Source organism: Oncorhynchus mykiss, chromosome 25 (genome assembly GCF_057628025.1).
Source record: "Oncorhynchus mykiss isolate SJ-2025 chromosome 25, ASM5762802v1, whole genome shotgun sequence".
In the NCBI taxonomy this organism is placed as follows: domain Eukaryota; kingdom Metazoa; phylum Chordata; class Actinopteri; order Salmoniformes; family Salmonidae; genus Oncorhynchus; species Oncorhynchus mykiss.
This window is the reverse complement of record NC_143046.1, coordinates 28,993,249-29,016,415: the sequence shown is the minus strand read 5'-3', so window position 1 is coordinate 29,016,415 and position 23,167 is coordinate 28,993,249. Positions and strand designations below refer to the sequence as shown.

General features: G+C 46.1%; 1 protein-coding gene across 2 annotated transcripts in view; it reads right to left on the bottom strand.

Moving 5' to 3' along the window:
* Positions 1-436: 436 nt before the first annotated feature.
* LOC110504439 (dystrophin-related protein 2) overlaps positions 437-23,167 on the bottom strand; it is a 98,083-nt gene continuing 75,352 nt past the window's right edge. The window contains exons 15-24 of one of the 2 annotated variants that reach the window (XM_090219597.1): positions 21,033-21,199; positions 20,756-20,870; positions 18,513-18,649; positions 17,237-17,302; positions 12,950-13,015; positions 11,336-11,485; positions 6,694-6,943; positions 5,620-5,737; positions 5,261-5,344; positions 437-5,017 (exon numbers count right to left, since the gene is read on the bottom strand). In XM_090219597.1, coding sequence (XP_090075723.1) covers positions 4,998-5,017; positions 5,261-5,344; positions 5,620-5,737; positions 6,694-6,943; positions 11,336-11,485; positions 12,950-13,015; positions 17,237-17,302; positions 18,513-18,649; positions 20,756-20,870; positions 21,033-21,199 — 1,173 coding nt within the window. In that variant the 3' untranslated portion in view covers positions 437-4,997. Of the gene's footprint in view, positions 5,018-5,260; positions 5,414-5,619; positions 5,738-6,693; positions 6,944-11,335; positions 11,486-12,949; positions 13,016-17,236; positions 17,303-18,512; positions 18,650-20,755; positions 20,871-21,032; positions 21,200-23,167 lie in introns of both variants that reach the window. The other variant, XM_090219596.1, reaches the window with a different exon arrangement.

Sequence of the window (23,167 nt, the reverse complement as noted above, 5' to 3'; positions counted from 1 at the left end):
ATGTGATCAAGACATTGATATGATTCAAGACATTGATGTGATCAAGACATTGATGTGATCAAGACATTGATGTGATCAAGACATTGATATGATTCAAGACATTGATGTGATCAAGACATTGATATGATTCAAGACATTGATGTGATTAAGACATTGATGTGATCAAGACATTGATATGATTCAAGACATTGATGTGATCAAGACATTGATGTGATCAAGACATTGATGTGATCAAGACATTGATATGATTCAAGACATTGATGTGATCAAGACATTGATATGATTCAAGACATTGATGTGATTAAGACATTGATGTGATTAAGACATTGATGTGAATCAAGACATTGATGTGATCATGACATATCATGTGGTGATTACCATAATTCAATTCAAGGTCATACTTGGTGGCATACACAAAAGACAAGCAGACGTTGTGTATAACAAATACAAATTGTATTTATTCTTTGTACACAAAGAGTAGAAAGCAGCCAGTAACCCACTCGTTATTAAAAGCCTTTCTTTTTCAATCATTTTATACAGATTAAAAACCGATGGGGAGGACAACAACAGGGAGGAATGTCAGTACAGTACACATTTAAATAAACAAATAAGTAAATGACAGACACATTAGTCATTAACAAATGGAAGTAATGAGGCGTAGTAACGTTGCTTTAAAAAAGCCAGTAGAATAGAAAAGATGAGTCTGTGTTTTGCGGAGGCGGGGCGTCGCTGTGTGGTAAAATATGTGTATGTCGTCGTAGCTCTGATTCCCATAAGAGGTTAAGTAATTCATAACCCTGCCGTGTTTGAGAACACCAACAACCCTCCCTGTGTCTCGTAACGCTGCCAAGGTGCCCAGAACTCAGCATGCACAGAAGGTCTCGCCATTAGGAACAATGAGCGGGGCTCTATAACGCGTTGACCAACTATATATAGCAGGGACACAGCCATACCCGTTGGCCATGTCCTCTAAACTGTCTCTGTCTCCGGCGGCTAGGGCTTCTCCTCAATCACGCCGAAAATGATCGGACTGGTATCCAGCGTGAGGTGGCGCTACGGGGAGCCCGGGACACTACTTGTAGAGCTCCAATATGGTTTGAGCTACACAGTGGTTTTATCTCGAACATGAGACTCCTCAGATGGATAATCACATGACTACAGAGAGACGTGATGTGGGGCAGTATAACGTAGTGTTCTTACAGAGGCTTTGATTCGATGGGCTGTAACACAATGCCTCTACAAAGACAGTATGGACTTCTGGGAGTAAAAGTAAGAGGGACACAGTGAAGAGCTACAGTGTTTTGCTCCTCTGTTCCATGTATCGTTATATCAGTCTGCCAAACTACCTGCTACAGCGGTGTAATCATTCATTCCACCTACTCTCTCCTACCTCCAGTATTGTCCAAAACACACAAAACATTTACAGAGCCTTCAGAAAGTATTCATACCCCTTGACTTATTCCACATTTTGTTGTTACAGCCTGTATAAGAAATACACACTTTCCCCCCCCTGACCCATCTACTCACAATACCTCAATGACAAAGTGACAAAGTGAACTAAATGTTTTTAGAAATGTTAGCAAATGTATTGAAAGTGAAATACTAAAATATCTCATTTAAGTATTCACACCGCTGAGTCAATGTTAGAATTGCCTTTGGCAGCGATTACAGTCTTTCTGGGTAAGTCTCTAAGAGCCTTGCACACCTGGATAGGATTTTGCCTGAACATAGCTCTATTCCGTTTCTTTTTCTAATAACAAAAAGGTCCCTGAGTCAATGCTTGCCATTGACAAGCATTCCCATAACATGATGCAGCCACCACCATGCTTGAAAATATGAAGAGTGGGAGTCAGTGATGTGTTGTGTTGGATTTGCCCCAAACATAACACTTTGTATTCAGGACATAAAGTTGATTTCTTTACCACATTTTATGCAGTTTTACTTTATTGCCTTATTACAAACAGGACACATCTTTTGGAATATTTTTTATTCTGTAAAGGCTTCCTTTCTGTACTGTCATTTAGGTTAGTATTGTGGAGTAAACATTTCCCCCCAAATAATTCCACTTTGACATTATGGGGTTTTGTGTGTATAGGCCAGTGACACAACATCTAAATGTAATGGATTTTGAATTCAGGCTGTAACTCAACAAAATGTTGAAAAGGGCAAGGGTGAACAGTTTCTGAAGGCATATAGGTCTACATGACATATGGTTTTTAGGCCTAATCACTGTAGTTCATAATTGCACACACAGAGAGCGAGAGCGAGTTGTGATGCATTCACAGCTTCGCATATTCAGAGCCAAAACTATGTTCAGGGGGCTCATCAATGTGTAATGAGACGTGTGTTTACAAAAAACAAAAACAAAAACACATTAAAAGAGGTTTCCAAAGAGTAAACATTATTTGCGTTGCGTGTTTTTTCTCTCTCACTTGAAGCAATTCTTTGTTCCTGGATCCTGTAAAGAAGGATGCCGGTGCCCTTGGCAAAGGTAGAACAGATGTCAATGATAATGACTTTCTATGCCAGTTAAACACTGAACAGTGGCAGGCATTGTTCAGCGGGGGTGGTTAAGGAGTGATCGGCGGACAAGGCGGTTAAGGTGCACCCTCTCTTCCCCATATGGTTATTATCATTTCCATTATGAACGGCGCCCCACCTTGCCGACTCTCAACCTGTACAGTGTACAGTTCCCTAGCAACAGCAGCAAAACAAACAGACAGCCACGACGGAGCTCGACGATGTCAAATGTGAACGCTGGCGCCTGGAGGGGATAAAGTCTAACGAATACTGGGATGGGATTCAAACTGTTCTTGGCAATAAGGTCAGAACGTTCTCTGAATGAATACAAAACTATTCACATCATGGCTCCCTGCGACTGTGGGTGTAAGGACTTTATGGAAGTGGTACCTCGTAAAAAACAGAGCATCTGTCCTCTTTTTTTTTCTAGCAAACCGCTCGCCTACTGTCTGCGTCCGTCTCTTGGAGATTTGCTGTGGCAAGCACATCAAAGTGGATGGCTCCTCTCCACTCAGCCCAGGAGCACTAAACAGACTATTTTCTTCCCCTTTCCTTTGGTCTCTCAGATCTCTCCTACTCCGAGTCTCCCTTCCACTTCGCTATCACATTCCCACCATCCTCCCTCCCTCCACCACGCCAAAGCCCTATTTGACCCCAGCCTTTTAATTAGTCTCTCAGGTGCTAGGCCACTCTAGCGCTGGCAATTCCCACTGTCTTCCCTGTCCTTACTCATAAAGGCTCTCTGATGCCTCTAATGCAAAATGCCACAGAACCCAGACCCCTAAACAGAACTAGCATCTGACATTGAATGACATTCACATCCACCCACTACACCCAACTGATGCAATTTCCTCCCCTGATTGTGAAAACACTGAATGGCAAAAAAGGCATATGTGAGCCAGTACTTTAACATCTGATACACAAATGGATGAGTCACAAGCATAAAAAGAGAAAAGAAGAGAGGGAGAGGGGGAGGAGAGAGAGAGACAGACAGAGAGAGAGAGCGCCAGGGCGAACTCCATTTAATAATGTTTGAGGCAGCAACATAAAACACATGTATTGGTCCATGCTGGGCTCTGTCTGGGTTTAAGGCAAATAGAGTGTGCTCTGTCTGGAGTGTCACATGATCCTGGTGTGATGGTAGCCCAACCCCCCCGCCAGCCTTGAGCGCCTACTATCCTAGGCATTTGTGTACATGGGGCACTGGGGGCACCATGCCTTCTCTGCTGTGCACACAGCAGGAGCCAGAGGAGGGCCCAGCGTTTAAAGCTAGACTCTTTCTCAGCTAAACACATATCGGCGTTGTCTCGAGACTCTCCTCCTGAACAGAGAGACGCAAAATCACAGCCCTTCTTTCGTCACTGATTTCTTTTCACAAAAGTTTGCGGCTGTGAGTGTAAGCGTATGTGCGTCTCTACGTGTTTATAGGTGTGTATTCCTACTGTGTGCGATATGAACATCCATATGAATCCGAGTATGAGCACGTGCGTTAATACAGCATGAGAGTTCATCTGAAACAACGTGTGTCTGCGCGTGTGTGATATGTGCACTCACTGTGACAGAGAGAGCGGGGAGCCATGCGAGAGAGAGACGACAGGCATCCCCGTTTGGGAAGATTAGAGGAGCTGTGTGCACAGAGGCAGCGCTGCATGCGCTGGCGGGCACTTTGGCTGTCTTAAATAAATCATAGGGTTTTACTGATGATGTGTCAGTCCCACAGAGTCAATAAGCTTGTTGTGGGTCCCGCTGGCTCCCCGGCAATCTGCTCTGCTTTGCTCTGGGTACGCCTGCCCCAGCCGCCTGATCACAGCCGCATGAAACGCAGCCAGCCTGGCCCAAATTGAGTCAACGGTGGTGCGCATGAACGCCTCGTAAAAAAAATAAGAAAAGAGACGTTTGAAACGCATTAGAAAACAGGAAAAACACAAACGCACGCAGTTACTGGATAGAACAAACATGATGGAAATCCTCACGCATTTTTGCATTGTGTAAAAGTCCTTTTTGTGGAAGGTCCTTGTGCTGTATGGATATAAAGCGTCACACATTCGGACGACTACGCGGACGCTGGTTAGCACAGTGTCATGGCTGGGATGCTAGCGTTAGCCAGTCGTGGATTAGCTAGCTAAAACTGTTTCTGCCTGGTTGGGCTGCTAACGTTAGCCGTTATCTTCCTTAGCCTTCTTAGCTGGTTAACACAGTGTCTGGCTGCACCGCTTAGCCATAGCATAACATTAGCCATAGCTTGTTAGCATAGTGCTTGGCCCGGCCTGGACGTTAGCATTAGCTGTTAGCCTTTGGCTCCCACAGGGGTGGTTAGTGCACAGAGGTCCAGGGGGAGGGAGAGGTCAGCTCTGGGTGAGCTGCTGTATGGGTCAAGGACCTGGTGCACTCTCTGTCCCTCTGACGGCAGCTATATGGGGCACGGGCCATCAGGCATCCCACCAGGCATCACTCTGCACTCCAAGCGTCGCCCTGGGTTAGATGAGGGACGTGGTTCCTGGAAGAGGAGAGAGGGGGAAAAGTGGCAATTAAGGGTCAAAATTCATTTTTAGAACACAAGCAGAATGGCCAGTACTCAATGTGGGTCTTCAGCAGGCTAATGGGTTTTTGATCGGGCTAGTAAACTTTACATACCCTGCTTCTTCTATCTGCTGGAAGAAGACTCACTACCTTGATGTGCACAAGTAAATGGTTGTATCTGTGGCGTGTCTGTCTCAGGTCTGTAGGGTCAGAGACTCACCAGGTTCTGAAGGGAAGACGTTTCTCAGCTGCTCTATGACCTCCTGCAGTTGCTGCACTGTGTCATGATCCTCATCTCCATCTCCTGTCACACACAGCATCACACGGAGAGAGATGAGGGACAACAGACTCATTCCAATGTTGTTATGGCCCACTAAATGAACAAATAAATATTTTAAAGTCAATAATCCAGCAGGAATCGCTTGGAACTTGCAACCCACCAGTGGGACCGAGCCTGATTGCTGTCTCTGTTCATTTGGCAAATTACAGGAATGGCACGGAGTGGAATGTTAGCTAAAAGGACTGGTACCCAGACTAGACAGGACCTAATATTCGGGAACATTTGCCTTAGTAGCTCACCTGCTGCCTCTGTGTCTGTGGTCTCTCTACTGGGTCCGTCCCCCTGACGGCCTCCCCCTGACACCGGAGATGACAAGGACGAAGGTTCCGACCCATTGGCCTCCGAATCGTCTTTGGGCTGGTGGAAAGTAAATAGTGTCATCAATCACCACAAAATTCCCATCGACAGCTACTTCGGAAAAACACAAACGTTATTGGAATGTGTTGGTTGGGGTTGAAGGACACAGTAAACATGTAGACGCACTAAATAAGTCAAAGTGTTCCAGGGAAACTGAAGGCTGCGTTGGCTGGGGATTCAGACCTAGTTGTACAACGAACAAAGGAAAATCTACTTTCTACGGAGATGAAAACAGAACGGTTGACACTGACAGTTGACTGCCCACACCCACTCCACCACTTCATATTGGAACAATAGACTGAAGGAAATAAAGAATCTACGCGCATGAACATTTCTTAAGAAGGGATTGAAAGGCATTATATGATATGAGAGGTTCATGGAAGTGTTGAGAAAGTTCAAATCTACAGCTTTAGAATTCTTGGTACTCAGTCCCGCTGTTCCCAATCCCATTCCCCTCTTTCCACTAAATGAACCATCTCTCCAGTCTCTCTTTCATTCTCCTCTCTCTATCCCCAATTTCCAAGTCTTTTCACCTGAGGAAAGGCCTTTCTGTCACTCTCTCTTTCTCGCTCTCCCTCTACTGCAGCAGTACAAATGATCTTTCCATTCCTTCCTCCCCCTCTCTCTATTCCCCATTCACACATTCATATTCTCCTACAGCAGTGTCCTATTTTCTCTCAGTCCAGCCATTCTCTTTGTTCCCCTTTTTTGCCTTTTATCGTCCTGCTTCTTAATCCCTCTTGAGTCTATCCCCCTCTTTCTTTCTCTCCTTACCGTAGGTATTTCCCTCAGTCTCTCATCAGCTCCCCTCCCTTTCTGTCTCTGTACCTGCAGTTTTAAGCCCTTATAGTTGTTCTCTACCTCACCCCCCTCGCCTCTTTTCTAAGCCATATTTTTTATTTCTTTCTTTCCCTTCTCTTTCTTTCCACTTTCCTTTCCCCTTCCTCCCTCCCTACCTGCAGCAGTAACTCTCGTAGCCTGTGCAGCTGGGACTCCAGTTGTTTGTTGTGGTCCTCCAGGATCTGCATGCGTGTCTCCAGGCGAGTCTTGTGCTGCCGGAGGACCCTTGCCTCAGCCAGGAGCTCCTCGTCCTGCTGGCCCTCCGTGGGAGATCCCGGAACACCCTCACCTCCCTCCGTCAGCTGGGGCGCCGCCGCCGCCTCCTCATGCCTCCACTTCAGCCGCCGCCACTCCCCCTGCAGCACCCTGGGGAATGGGAGAGAGGACAGAGACATAAGCAGACAGCATTTTAAAGAGCTGGGAGTTTTCACTGACACACACACTGTCCACAATAGGCTATGATAGTAAATGGTGTGAGCGCCGTAGTGCGTATAACTCAATGACTTTATTTCCACTGTATAGCACATTTCTAAAAGATCATTAATTTCAAAGTGGTTTACAAATATAATTATAAAAGGAACGAAAGATAACACAAAACGTTTTCTATACAAATATACATTTAAGATAGACGAGAATCTTTTTTTTGAGACAAATTCAAAAAGTAAAACAGTAAAATAACAGTGGACATGAGAATACAGCGAAAAACGTATAAATAAATGAAGATGGCACTATGGCTAAGACAAGCTAAAGCACCGTAGTTAAAAGTGCAGCTAAAAAAGTATGTTTTCACCTTTTTCTTAATATTGTCTACCATTTCTGAGGCCCTCAGATCCTCTGGCAGGCTGTTCCAAAGGCCAGCATCACAGTGACTAAAGGCAGGGCCGGTTCCTGGCATGCAGTGCATTCGGAAAGTATTCAGACCCCTTGACTTTTTTCACATTTTGTTACGTTACAGCCTTATTCAAAAATTTAGTAAGTACATTTTTTTCTCATCAATCTACACACAATACCCCATAATGGCAAAGCAAAGACAGGTTTTTAGCAATGTTTGCAAATGTATAAATGAAAAAAATACAGAAATATCACATTTACATGAGTATTCAGACCCTTTACTCAGTACTTTGTTGAAGCACCTTTGGCAGTGATTACAGCCTCGAGTCTTCTTTGGTATGGCACTACAAGCTTGGCACACCTGTATTTGGGGAGTTTCTCCCATTCTTCTCGGCAGATCCTCTAAATCTCTGTCAGGTTGGATGGGGAGTGTCCCTGCACAGCTATCGGGTTCAAGTCTTGTCTCTGGCTGGGCCACTCAAGGACTCAGAGACTTGTCCCGAAGCCACTCCTGCGTTGTCTTGGCTGTGTGCTTAGGGTTGTTGTCCTGTTGGAAGGTGAACCTTCGCCCCAGTCTGAGGTCCTGAGTGCTCTGGAGCAGGCTTTCATCAAGGATTTCTCTGTACTTTGCTCCGTTCATCTTTCCCTCAATCCTAACTTCTCTCAGTTCCTGCCGCTGAAAAACAGCAGGATGCTGCCAAAACAGCAGGATGCTGCCACCACCATGCTTCACCGTAGGGATGGTGCCAGGTTTCCTCCAGATGTGACGCTTGGCATTCAGGCCAAATAATTCAATCTTGGTTTCATCAGACCAGAGAATGTTGTGTCTCATGTCTGAGAGTCCTTTAAATGCCTTTTGGCAAACTTCAAGTGGGCTGTCATGTGCCTTTTACTGATGAGTGGCTTCCGTCTGGCCACTCTACCATAAAGGCCTGATTGGTGGAGTGCTGCAGAGCTGGTTGTCCTTCTGGAAGGTTTCCCATCTCCACAGAGGAACTCTGGAGCTCTGTCAGAGTGACCATCAGGTTCTTGGTCACATCTTTGACCAAGGCCCTTCTCCCCCCATTTCTCAGTTTGGCTGGGTAGCCAGCTCTAGGAAGAGTCTTGGTGGTTCCAAACTCAGATCATATTAACATGGCATAAGTCAATACAACATGTGTCGAACTGCAGGAAATTAGCTTTAAAACTGCAAAAATGTTTTGTTACAAACTTACAAAGTTCTTGCTGCCCCATGGCAAAATGTGTAGAATTGCAGGAAATGAACTTTAAAACAAAGCATTTTATTTCCACTGTCAAGAGGAGGCCATTAAAACATTTTGCAGCGAGGTGGCAAACTATTAAGTGCACTACTTTTGACCAGAGTACTTTTTTATTTTGATTTCGCCTTTATTTAGCCAGGTAGGCTAGTTGAGAACAAGTTCTCATTTACAACTGCGACCTGGCCAAGATAAAGCATAGCAGTGTGAACAGACAACAACACAGAGTTGCACATGGAGTAAACAATAAACAAGTCAATAACACAGTAGAAAAAAAGAAAAGAAAGAGTCTATATACATTGTGTGCAAAAGGCATGAGGAGGTAGGTGAATAATTACAATGGGTGGCAGGTAGTCTAGCGCTTAAGACTGTTGGGCTAGTAACCGAAAGGTTGCTGGTTGAAATCCCTGAGCCCCCTAAGTGAACAATCTTGAGCAAGGCTCTTAACCCTATTTGCTCCTGTATATCTGCTAAATGACTGAGGGTCCCACCAACCAAAACTAACTCAGGGCTCACTAAAGGCCTCGTCAAACACCGGTGCCAGAGGATCTAAGGGACCGACCGGGCACATATCCTAAATGCATATGATACATGTGTTCAGGTGCAAAAGACCACATAGTGCTTTAAAAAATATATAAAGCAACAGTAAAACTAACAGGCAAACAATGAAGGGACTTTAAAATAGGTGTTATGTGTGTAGTCTTAGTTAGCACAGGTGCTGCTGCATTCTCAATTAATAGGCTGTTGGCCAATGTTTTTCTTGGTAAGACCAGACATGAGACCATCGTAGTAACCAAGCCTGGTAGTAATAAAAACCTGCATTAGTCTCTCAGTGTTGGCCTGGCAGAGAAACTGACGCACTTTGGCAATATTAGGTAGATGATCAAATCTAAGTTTATTGGTCGCTTACACAATTCTGATAAGAAAACTGATTTGGTCACATTTCGGAGTCTAAAATCACACCTAGGTGTTTAGCCAGGTGGGTTTTATATCTAATGTTCACTGTCTGTGTGCTGATCATGCGAACTGACTAGTGACATAGTCAGGAAAAATGATCACTCTGAACATATGAAAACAGAAACGTAATCGAGTTGAACCGTTGATCAGGATTAACTTGTGTTTTACATAAAGACGAGTCCTGTGCATGCATCGTTTACCACAGCTCATCATTCATTTCTGTCTGTACGGAAACAGAATTCCTATGTCTCTATAACATTTGTGACGACCCTTCCACTCTGTCTGCCGAATTCTTTCTCTTTGCTCTTGTTCTCCTTATTAGGATGTCGGTGGGCGGCACGGGAGGGTCGTCAGCGAAATGGGACACACCTGGGCCCGGGTGTGTCCTGGAGATAAATTCCCCCATTCATTGGGGAGACTCTCTCCACGCAGACACACTGCTGAATTTTGGTTGTGGCATTTTTTTGTGTGGCTGTTTTGTTTGTTTGCATTATCACATCTGCGAACGCAACCACTCACTTACACTACTGACTACACACACCATTGTTACTTGTTTACAGTTTACTTTAGTTAATACATATATTTGTGTTATTCCATGATCTCCACGTTGTTTCCCTTTCTGTTGCGAGCTACGAGTCGGTTCGCGACACATTTCGCACAGACAATAAAGATCACTTTGCTGAGCACTGAAATTGTGCGCGGGAATCTTTTTTATTCTTATTTTCCTGACAATTTTCACAGAGGAAAGAAGGTTGAGGCATGGGATGACGGTACTAATTCTACCACATATTCATGAGCTACACACTCATGACTTCCACAATGAGTCTGATTTTGGTCGTCAGGCCCAGATTCTGACATATCACATGGGGTCCTATAAGCCAATCAGAATAAAGGAAGACAGCTGCAGTGCTAACTGAGGAGTACACAGGATATACCTCATCATAACAATACAGAAATAATACCAAACTAGGTTAAAGTTTCAGACATCAGCTGTGTGTATATATGTTACTAATCTAGCTTTATTAACCTATTATTCATCGGTGACAAACGGAGATTAAACAAATGTGTGTGTGTGTGTGTGTGTGTGTGTGTGTGTGTGTTGGCCCGAAGGTCAGGGGCACGTAGAAAAGACAAAATAGAATAAATCCGATGAATCATACCTTTTAAAGTTGCCTCTGGTATCAAATGAAGTGTATGGGAAAAGCATTATTCTCTCTCATTTCAACTTTTACTTCAAGGTCTTACGGGTACTGAAGTAACACAGAATCCTATTTGGCCACGAGGATCCAATTGATGTGTTCCAAAGCCATTTCTTTCCCATCACACTCATGCATCATACAGTAGTAGTATACTCTGTTCACTATACAATCACCCTAACGATGGTGTAGTTCTCACATTGGGTGTATGAAGCATGGATAATTGATTAGGATGGCCATGGTAGTGACCCTGTAGGGTTGTAAGAGCTAAAGTTTGGAAGTCCTACAGGTACTAAGACAAAACAGTTCTACACCTTAATGGTTCTAAGACCAAAAGGTTCTATGTTCTAAAAGTTAAGACAAAAATGTTCTACACATTAAAGGTTCTAAGACCAAACGGTTCTATGTTCTAAAAGTTAAGACAAAAAGGTTCTATACCTTAAAGGTTCTAAGACCAATAGTTCTAAAGGTTCTAGGATAAAATATTTCTAAAACCAAAAAGGGCTCTATTTTCTCACCGGTTCTCGTTCTCCAGGCGGGCCAGCGTTCTCTGCAGCTCGTCCTTGTCCTGACAGTCCAGGTGGGCCAGCAGCATCTGCTGTCCGCTGGGGGAGTCCTGGTCCAGGGTACCGGGGCTGGAGTGACGCAGGAGGTACTGATCTTCATCCCTGAGTCCCCCACATGACACAGCACAGGAGACACTCAGCACACTGAGCCACAACCCTGCCACCAGCAGCACAGCACAGCAAATAGCCACAGCACAGGACAGGACAGTGTACAGCCACAAACAAGACAGCACAGGACAGGACAGAGCAGCACATCAGCACAGACAGCACAGCAGAAGCAAAGTGCAACAGACACATTGGTATGGTGGAGCAGTACTGACACAAAATGACACAGACACACAGACAGCAACAGACACACGGACAGCAACAGCACCACAGGCAGGATAGACGCACATCAGCTCAAACACAGACAGTCTTAAATTCTGAGGACAAGTGGCCACATAGACAGACATGACATAGACAGACATGCAGAAATAAAGGACACTAATGACGCCAGAGCATAGCCAGATATACTGCAGCACTGGGCAGCAAGCTAACAGAGTGACATGAGAACGAGGGGACTCAGCACACACAAAGAGCAGCAGTAGAGGCAGGACACAGAGACAGAAGACAGGAGACAGAGCAGTAGCCCTACTGACAAGAACAAAGTACAGAAACACTTGGAACAAACATAGCCACAGTGTCACAGTGATAAACCAGACACACAGAGCAAATAGCTTGCAGACAAACAGCACACTGAACAACTATACAAACAGCCATGTTGACACATCAAATAGGCAGCTTCACAGACCATGTCAATGCCCTCCCTATCTCGCAAATACACACGTGCACATACAGACACACATACACAGGCATGAACGCACACACTGACACACACACACACACACACTCACACACACACACACACACACACACACAAATGCACCCACACATGTACACTGATATGAATACACACACTGACATGGACCTATGCACACACAATGCACATAAACACAAACACACCCTCGCTCTCTTTCTCTCGACACTAAAAACACACACAGTAAACCCTTTGATGGAGGCCACTACACCTTGGTGGTAAAATTCATTTTGTTATAGCAGTGCTCATAATGAAAACACCCACGCACGCACACACACACACACACACGCCTCACCCCCAAAACACTCTCTGTCTCAGCCAAAGCCTTTGATCAGGGCCAACACCTGTGTCCAGTCAGTTTATATGATTCCTTAGTGAGGGGCTCACCTTATTGACTCCACCATTCACATCAAAGCTACTCCCCCTCTCCCCTCCTTTTCGCTCTGCCAGCCTCTGGCTCTTAACATCATGTTCTGTAGTATTTCAATGGGCCTCCCTCTCTCCCGTGCAGCCGCCCTTTGTATTGGGTCTTTTATGATGAAGGGGGAGTGTGTGCACGGCCTCGGCTATGGGTCCTTTCATAAACTTGGTGATGATTTTATGTGACTGACCAGCCTTCCCTGAATGTGTGTGTGCACACTCGGGGTATACATAAACACTTGGCTGAAATGAAAGGGTTCAGTGTGTGGGGGAAGTGGGAGTGTACTCACAGACTCTCATCAGGCGACAGGCTATCTGTGAAGAAGGAACAATTCTGGTTCTCCATTTCCGCCAACCTGGACAACAGGAAAACACACACACACAGAGAGAGAGAGAGAAAATAGGTAGGTACTCTTATTTATTTATCCGTTATTTTACAAGGTAAGTTGACTGAGAACACATTCTCATTTGCAGCAACGACCTGGGGAATAGTTACAGGGGAGAGGAGGGGGATGAATGAGCCAATTGTAAACTGGGGATTATTAGGTGACCGTGATGGTTTGAGGGCCAGATTGGGAATTTAGCCAGGACACCGGGGTTAACACCCCTACTCTTACGATAAGTGCCATGGGATCTTTAATGACCTCAGAGAGTTAGGACACCTGTTTAACGTCCTATCCGAAAGACGGCACCCTACACAGGGCAATACCTCGGGGCATTGGGATATTTCTTTAGACCAGAGGAAAGAGTGCCTCCTACTGGCCCTCCAACACAACTTCCAGCAGCATCTGGTCTCCCATCCAGGAACTGACCAGGACCAACCCTGCTTAGCTTCAGAAGCAAGCCAGCAGTGGTATGCAGGGTAGTATGCTGCTGGCATACTCTAGTAAAAAGAGGTCAAGAGCAACAGATTGACAGATTGAATTTATTTTATAAAGAAGAGGGGGTTTCATTCCAAGAAGAGCTATTCAGTATAGTACTGTATTGTAGTGTTTCAGGACCAAGGACAGCGAGTCTAGGTTTTCAGCCCTGCTGCAGTGACTGTTGTTTTTCAGTGCCATGGACAGCTACCCCACTGCACTTCTCTTTCTACTGCCTTACAGTGTAGTTGAGAAGTTTGGCAGATAAGCACCATGGACAGCTACCACACTGCTACAGACTGTTATCAGAGACAGAAGAGGGAGCAAGACACCCCAATCGCTGTTTTTTTTCTTCGGGTTTAATGAAAGTCAATGAACTAAGTACACCAAACCCAGCTGCTATTCCATTTGTGTTTATGGGGGAGACACCCATTTAAGTAAACCAGAACTGACCATTTTTTTACAATGGTAAATGGCCAGAGCGAACTATCTTCATTTATCCACCATCTGTGCTGTTATACTCCTCCCCTATTACCAGAATCAGCTTAATTCACCAAATACATTTGCATGTACAGGAATTTGATCTGGCAGCTGACTAGGCAGAACTTAGCTTTTAGCGACACCTCACTCTCTCAGCAGTGGGAACGGCCTTCTGAGGGAGCTGCCAGGATACTGTGTTGGAACCACCAGCCATGTACAACCTCTGCCAGAGACACTAATGAAATGTGTCTCATGCTACTCAGGCTCCAGGCCCCCCACAACACCTGGCCCTTTATCCATCCACTCTGACCGTGGCCAGACCTGGCCCTTTATCCATCCACTCTGACCGTGGCCAGACCTGGCCCTTCATCCATCCACTCTGACCGTGGCCAGACCTGGCCCTTCATCCATCCACTCTGACCGTGGCCAGACCTGGCCCTTCATCCATCCACTCTGACCGTGGCCAGACCTGGCCCTTCATCCATCCACTCTGACCGTGGCCAGACCTGGCCCTTCATCCATCCACTCTGACCGTGGCCAGACCTGGCCCTTCATCCATCCACTCTAACCGTGGCCAGACCTGGCCCTTTATCCATCCACTCTAACCGTGGCCAGACCTGGCCCTTTATCCATCCACTCTAACCGTGTCCAGACCTGGCCCTTTATCCATCCACTCTGACCGTGGCCAGACCTGGCCCTTCATCCATCCACTCTGACCGTGGCCAGACCTGGCCCTTCATCCATCCACTCTGACTGTGGCCAGACCTGGCCCTTTATCCATCCACTCTGACCGTGGCCAGACCACGCCCTTCATCCATCCACTCTGACCGTGGCCAGACCTGGCCCTTTATCCATCCACTCTGACCGTGGCAAGACCTGGCCCTTTATCCATCCACTCTGACCGTGGCCAGACCTTGGTCCTATGGCTAACAGACATTCATTTAACCACTCTCACTGTGGCCAGATCTGTCCCCTTAATTCAATCAGTTAGGCCATTAATCAAATGGTTGTTACAGGACCGGAAGGCAGGGTAGAGAGGAGAGGGAGCCTCACCCCAGTATTCTATGTGAGAACTGTAGACTTGGCCCCAGTCCTCAAGACAGTATTGATGATGTGGGAATTTGAGAGTTAATTCCTATGAGTCCCACACTCTTAGAAAAAAAAGGTTACTTTTGGTTCCAGGTACAACCCTTTTTGGCTCCAGGTATAATCCTTTTTGGTTCTAAGTACAACCCTTTTTGGTTCCAGGTATAACCCCTTACAACAAACACACACACACAAGGGTTCTACATGGAACCCAAAAGGGTTCTACTTGGAACCAAAAGGGTTCTACTTGGAACCAAAAAGGGTTCTACTTGGAACCAAAAGGGTTCTACTTGGAACCAAAAGGGTTCTACCTGGAACCAAAAAGGGATCTTCAAAGGGTTATGTTATGAGGACAGCAGAATAACCCTTTTAGGTTCTAGATAGCACCTTGAGCTAGCTTCCTCCCTCCCTCCCTCCCTCCGAGTCTGTACTAATGACAAAAGGAGAGCTCTCCACTAGCACCTTGGTGTGTGACACACCAGCAAATCTGGATCCAACCCAAAACATCAAATACCCACAATCCTCCTCTGGGACATCATATTCTTACACTGGATTAACATGTACACCCCCTCATATGACTGAGTAGAGACAGACACTCTGTTCTTCTGCTGTGATGTCAGCCTCAGGGACCTTTTAATGTACGTAGTTGCCTGGCATGGTTCTGACAGCCAGGCGTTTGCAGTACTATGGGAATAAATATATATAGTCCCTCATTTGAAGTGTTTTTCAAGAGGGAGAGAGCGAGAGCAAGCGAGAGAGAGAGAGAGAGAGAGAGAGAGAGAGAGAGAGAGAGAGCAAGAGAGTGTGTGTACTGGAGCCAATTTTGCATGAAGCAAAGTACAGATTGAATGGCATCTGTGCAATGTACATTATTAAAATAATCAGCTTTTTCTCATTTAGCGAGCTCTCAGATCATGTTGGAATATAGTTCAAGTTAAACTGTCCTCTGTTAGGCTTTCAGAATCCAGTTCAGAGTCCTCTATGGTTGATAGAATTGTGAGGAGCTCAAGATGTTTAAGAACTGTAAAATGGCACACTACATCCAAAGTACATAAAAAGAGATAGAAACTGTAAAGCCAGCATAAAGCTACAAAGATACAACATCATCTCTGTCTTAACAGCAACTTCAGGAACACTGAGACTTCTTTGGCAAATCTGCAAGCCAACAAATTAAGACATATAGGCATATCTCACTTAAGCAAATTGCACTGCTCCCTGCCCATTTCTCAATTTCTGTTTACCTATCAGTGAAGTTTTGTGGGTCTTCAGCTTGAGCCAAGGAGTTGTGCCAACTAAATGATTCTAATTGGCAGGAGAAGACTAATAAACGTGAGGGGACTTTGGAACAGAAGCAATTAATACAAGTCTATGGAAATAATGAATTTGAACGAGTGGGAGAGAAAAGAGTGACAACAATGACTTAAATAAACAGTGAAAAAGACTGAAAGGGAACAAATTTGGAGAGAGAGAATAGAAGATATCCTGTGTGTGTCTCCTCTGTCTTGAATAGTGGCAAGGTGTGGAGCAATGCTGCCTCAGGTAAGGAGCACTCTCACATACAACACACACACACAAGAAGGTGATCTGTGTCCTGTCTCTCTCTCGCTCTCTGCAGTGATCTATGTCCTGCTCTGCTGTGGGCATGACTGCCCTGGGCGAGGGACCCCTCTGCCATGCCCTGGCTGTGCCCTCTCCGTAACCCTGTCAGACAGACTGCTGATCCGCCTCCGCATCCTCCAGGTGACCAATGGACCCAGCGGAGTGCCACACTGCCCTACCATGCCGCCGGGCATCCACAACCAGGAGACCCCTGCTCACCCCAGACCAAACACACGGCACTCATGCCCTTTTCAGTGTGTGTGAGTGAATGAGCGAGAGCTAGAGTGAGAGAAAGAAAGAAAGAAAGAAACGAAGAAAGGAAGAAAGAAAGAAGGAAAGGGAGAGAGAGGATACCCGGAAGGCACAACAGTCTCAACTCAGGTCGAAGGTCAGACCAAGATGGATATCTCAATCAACTTGTGGAGAGAGAACTGGGGAGTGCCAGGAGAAAGAAAGGAGGGAAGATCTGGAGTAAGCAGAGTTAGGTAAGGAAAGACGGGGGGGGGTCATTATTTTTGGTGTGTGTGTGTGTGTGTGTATATAACACCCTACCTGCTAGCAAAGTGCTCGATTCTGCTGTGTGTGTCTGCATGGGGTAGCTTGGGAGAGGAGCACGGCCTGGTCAAACACAGAAAAACATCATTAATACCTCTATTACTGGTACTCCCTAGTGTGTGTGTGTGTGTGACTTGCAAGCCAGATGTGGCCTTTAAACCAGGAGTTTCAAACCAATGTATTGAGGTAAAATTACTCAGCCCTCAAAATAAGGTCTTATGAAATATGTATTGTATTGTCTTAAAGAATTGAATTATTTAATCTAATTGAATGATAACATATTTGCTTAGATCGCACTTGGTGAAGACCACATGACTGAAAATGAATTAATGCAACCATGTCTGGTATGATGGTACAAGCTTGGTACACCTGTGTTTGGGGAGTTTCTCCCATTCTTCTCCGCAGATCCCCTCAAGCTCTGTCAGGTTAGATGGGGAGCGTCGCTGCACAGCTATTTTCAGGTGTCTCCAGAGATGTTCGATCGGGTTCAAGTCCACATACACACATAGACACATTCTCCACTCAAGGACATTCAGAGACTTGTCCTGAAGCCACTCCTGCGTTGTCTTGGCTGTGTGTTTAGGGTCGTTGTCCTGTTGGATGGTGAACCTTGGTCCTGAGCGCTCTGGATCAGGTTTTCATCAAGGTCCTCTCTGTACTTTGCTCCGTTCATCGTTCCCTTGATCTTGACTAGTCTCCCAGTCCCTGTCTCTGAAAAACTTTCCCACAGCATGATGCTACCACCACCATGCTTCACTGTAGGGATGGTGCCAGGTTTCCTCCAGACGTGACACTTGGAATTCAGGCCAAAGAGTTCAATCTTGGTTTTATCAGACCAGAGAATCTTGTTTCTCATGGTCTGAGAGTCCGTTATATGCCTTTTGGAAAACTCCAAGCGGGCTGTAATGTGCCCGCTTGGAGTTTTGGCTTCTGTTTGGGCACTCTGCCATAAAGGCCTGATTGGTGGAGTGCTGCAGAGATGGTTGTCCTTCTGGAAGGTTCTCCACAGATTGAACCCTTCAGTCCTGATTCAGTGTTGATTCAACACTGTGTGTGTATACTTTTTACAAACTTCTTAAATCCACATCATGTACAACCAACTACCCTCCATGTCCCAAGTCTTCTCTCCCCTCAACATCTTTTAATATAACACTTCATACACAAGCAATCTCCCTCTCAACAAATAAAGTCAATGGCTATTTTTACAAGCTATTTTCCTGTCTTCTCGGTGCCAGTCTATCTAGCCGTCTGTGTCTATAGGGGTATGACTCACGTGTCAGAGCTCTCGGCCTCCAGCACCGACTGGACAGGCAGGTAGCCCCGCTGAGGGTGCTTACTGAAGTACTGCTTCGACCGGAACTTGTTCTTCAGCGTCTTGGCAAAGTCCCGCATCTTCTCTCCTGAGGTGGTCTGACACATGGTTTACATGAAGGGACCGGGATGGAGGAGAGGAGAAGGGGATGGGGGGGGGGGGGGGGGTGGAGGAGAAGAGAGAAGAGGAGGATGGATGAGAGGAGAAGGGGATGAGGGGTAGGGGTGGAGGAGAGGAGAAGAGAGGAGAGGAGAGGAGAGGAGAGGAGAGGAGAGGAGAGGAGAGGAGAGGAGAGGAGAGGAGAGGAGAGGAGAGGAGAGGAGAGGAGAGGAGAGGAGAGGAGAGGAGAGGAGAGGGGGATGAGGGGTGGGGGTTGAGGAGAGGAGAGGGGGATGAGGGGGGGTGGAGGAGAGGGGGATGGAGGAGAGGAGAGAAGAGAAGAGGATGGAGGAGAGGAGAAGGGGATGAGGGGTAGGGGTGGAGGAGAGGGGGATGAAGGAGAGGACAGGGGGATGAGGGGGGAATGGAAGAGATGGGGATGGGGATGGGGATGGGGAGAGGGGGATGGGGGGATAGAGGAGAGGCAGATGGGGGGATGGAGGAGAGGGGGATGAGGGGATGGAGGAGAGGGGGATGAGGGGGTGAAGGAGAGGGGGATGAGGGGGTGGAGGAGAGGGGGATGGGGAGGTTAGGGGCAGTGGGAGGACAGGAAGACAAAGTGAACCACTTTAGAATTCTCCATACTGCACATGCATGCACATTCGCGTGCACGCAGGGACGCACACACACACACTTGTGCACACATGGATCCACACACACACACATGCACACACAGACACACATAGACACACACGCGCACCCGCGCACACACACGCACCTTGTGTTGAACTAAACTTTGTGATAGGTGCCCTGCGGCTAATGCAGTACTCTGTCTCCCTCGGACCTGACTACACGCATCCACTCCATCATACAACCCAGCAGTATAGGAGTCAAAACTCAGGTGAAAAGCTCCAGCTCAGCTCCACTTCAACCTTCCCCTGGTTGACATACTGCCCTGGGAGAAATTATTTGGATGTCTCTCTGCCATATCTCCCAGCCTCCATTGACTGGAGCTGAAGTAGTGTGCGAGTGTGGCCTCCTCTTTGTGTACTCTCTTAAAGGGGCAATCTACAATTGCTATATCCATTTTTGGACTGTTAAATGAATTATATATGCCCATTGAATTTTGAAGCCTTATGGGCTTAGTTCAGCTGTCTAACCCTATCAGAACCCACATTATAAACATGTCTTACTTCACTGTTCGTAAACAATGTCATTATATGCCAACGATGTATAGCCTCAAAACGTGGTTAAAGAGATAGTACACCCAAATGACTAAATGACATATGGGTTTCTTCACCCTGTAAGCAGTCAAGGTATGACAGCAATCAATGATTTGGTTCAGTCCCCTTGGAACTGTTTCCACATGCTAATGTACTAGCATTTGTGGCACAAATCCCATTCAAGACATGGGACCGATATAAACATTTTTCACGCATCATGTTCAAAACATCTATAAGTGACTTTGTTGAGGTTCACAATCAATTTGAGATACTTTCGTATGATTTGGATATGTGTGAAAAATGCTAATATCGGTCCCATGACTTGAATACTTACAGGGTAAGGAAACCAGTGTGTCGTTTTAAAACGATCATTTTGATATCACGGACGGTCAGTTCTTGCATCCATAGCTCTGTCTATGCATTTGAGAGTGGTTACATATCTCCAGCCACAACCCTCAGCTGTCGACCGAAACAGTGGAGGGGTGGCCACTTTGTTATTGTTTAAACTGCAGATTGCCTCTTTAAGAGAAAAGTGTAGGTTATAGTGCGGGTTGTGTCTGAAATGGCACCCTATTCCCTACATAGTGCACTACTTTTGACCTTTAATAGGGTGACATGCAGGAGGCAGCCTGGGTGCAGTACTCTTTCTTACTGGGGTGTAGTACTTTTTCTTACTGGGGTGTAGTACTCTTTCTTATTGGGGTGTAGTACTCTTCCTTACTGGGGTGTAGTACTCTTTCTTACTGGGGTGCAGTATTCTTTCTTACTGGGGTGTAGTACTCTTTCTTACTGGGGTGTAGTACTCTTTCTTACTGGGGTGTAGTACTCTTTCTTACTGGGGTGTAGTACTCTTTCTTACTGGGGTGTAGTACTCTTTCTTACTGGGGTGTAGTACTCCATGATGGGATATTGAAGCTGCTTCTTTCCCTTGGTGGTGCGTCCCGTGAGGAAGCACGTCTGGCAGATGTCCACGTTGAATTGTTTCAGACTGCGGTACCTGTCAGGACAGATCGGTAGAATGGACGATCATATCACAGTCAGTAACATTAGAGAAGCCACATGAATTGCTCTATCCTGTGTGTGCGTGTGTGTGTGTGTATGTGTGTGTGTGTCACACATCCACCTTTCCTCATCTCTGATAGAGGTACAATAGACCTGCCTGAATCCCTTGATGGGGCACTGTTTACAGATGTAACACTTGGCCTGGTGCTTGGCGGACTCGGCCACTGCCACACGCTGTAGAACAGCCAGCCACACTACAGACTGGGGCTCCAGGCTCATCCACTCCAGGAAATGAGATACCTCGATGGCTGGCTTCCCTGGGGCCTACGGGAGGAAGAACATAGGAAACATTTTACCTGAGTATCTTGTACTTGTTCTGTCTCCTGCTTGATTGTCTGTAAAATGCTACTATCCATTACAGTTATGCAGAACAATGTACCAAACAGTACCACTTCATCAAACTACCTGCAGTTCCATAGGGCACGTATTACTAGGTAATTACATATTCCATTAAAATTCCCCTGGAAGAACTCTGTTAAAAGCACAAATACATAAACAGGAGGTTGATAGCGGCCAGAGAGAGGGGTGACTTGCGTGAGGGCCGTGAGTACCTGTTAATTTTCTAACGTTCCAAAGCAATTCCTGTGTTAGAGAGACAGCCGATAAACGGGATAACAGGAAGTCAGGTGAATAAAGGACAGCCTCGCCAAGCGCAGAAAATCCATAATGTGCTAAATTCTCATTAAGTGTGCATCAAAGATGCATTAAAAGGTTGATTTCCCTGGAGCCTCGTCTCGGCTTTGCCAAAGCAGGGTAATTAACGTATGTGTGTGTACGTGTTATGGAGTGAGGTCTCTAGGGGAACAAGGCTCCTCGGCTCTCTGCTCTTTTCTCTGCCCTGCTCTCCTCAACTCTCCTCAACTCCCCTCAACTCCCCTCAACTCTCTCCTCTCCTCTCCTCAACCCTCTCCTCAACTCTCTCCTCTCCTCTCCTCTCCTCAACTCTCTCCTCTACTCAACTCTCTCCTCTCCTCAACTCTCTCCTCTCCTCAACCCTCTCCTCTCCTCAACCCTCTCCTCTCCTCAACCCTCTCCTCTCCTCAACCCTCTCCTCAACCCTCTCTTCAACCCTCTCTTCAACCCTCCTCTCCTCAACCCTCCTCTCCATGAGACTATTCCAGCTAGTAGAACTGGACCCACTGACTACACCAAGCAACAACAACCAAAACACACACAACGTACACTCTCCATGGCCTCAGAGTACAACAGACTGGGTTCTCTATACATACAGACCACGGAGGGCCACAGCACAGAATGTCTACTATAGTGTAACTCCCTCCCTCAGATCCTGCCATCCTCTATGTAGAGCCAAACCCATCTGCCCCTCTGTCATGAATGACTCCCCTACACCTCTACGCTACACCCTACAACCTACACCCACAGAACGTGCTAGCGCGTGTCATCCCCTCACTTTGACTTCACTGCCATGCCAACGTGATAAATTGTTTATCTGGGCACTTCTGATTGGAACTACACTGATAATAAAATCTGCTCATAAAAGACATGACATACAGCAAATAGAGTTGACAGACAGGGTGTTAATCACCTGTGGCTGATATCAGGAGCATGGACGGGAATCGAGCGACATTTAATTACGGGTCGGCTGTAAAAAAGTGATTTTTTTTTTATTTTTTAGAAAGGTTTGAAAAAGCCACCGCCCAAAAACCTACTACCTACTCGTTCCAACTCTACCATTAAAGGGACTGCTTTAAAAATGCATTTCTCTACTGAGCTAAATGCCATGAGGCGGGATTTCAAAAAAGCTGATCCCCCATGTATGAGAGTGGAAATGACAATGCCCTCAGTTCTTCCATGTCTCCATCTGCAACACTTTGAAACGATGTTATGCCCATAGATTCCATTGTTCCAACAACAGTATGTTAAACCAGATTGGTCTCACCCAAAAAGTTTAATCATTGACCACATTGGTTCACACAGGATTTCACTCAGAATAAACTATTTTTATCAGTAACACCTACGATCAATGACCCCAACATAGTGCATTGTAAGCACATTCGTGATGCTTAAAGGCCAAGTGGCGTCAAAAACTAGACTTGACTGTGTTTTATATATATTTCCATATATACTGTGGAAAGTCAGTTAAGAATACATTTTAATTTACGATGAAGGCCAACCCTACCGCGGCCAAACCCCACCCAGACGACGCTGGGCCAAATGTGCCCCTCAAAAGGGACTCCCACGACCGGTTGTGATACAGCCTGGAATCGTACC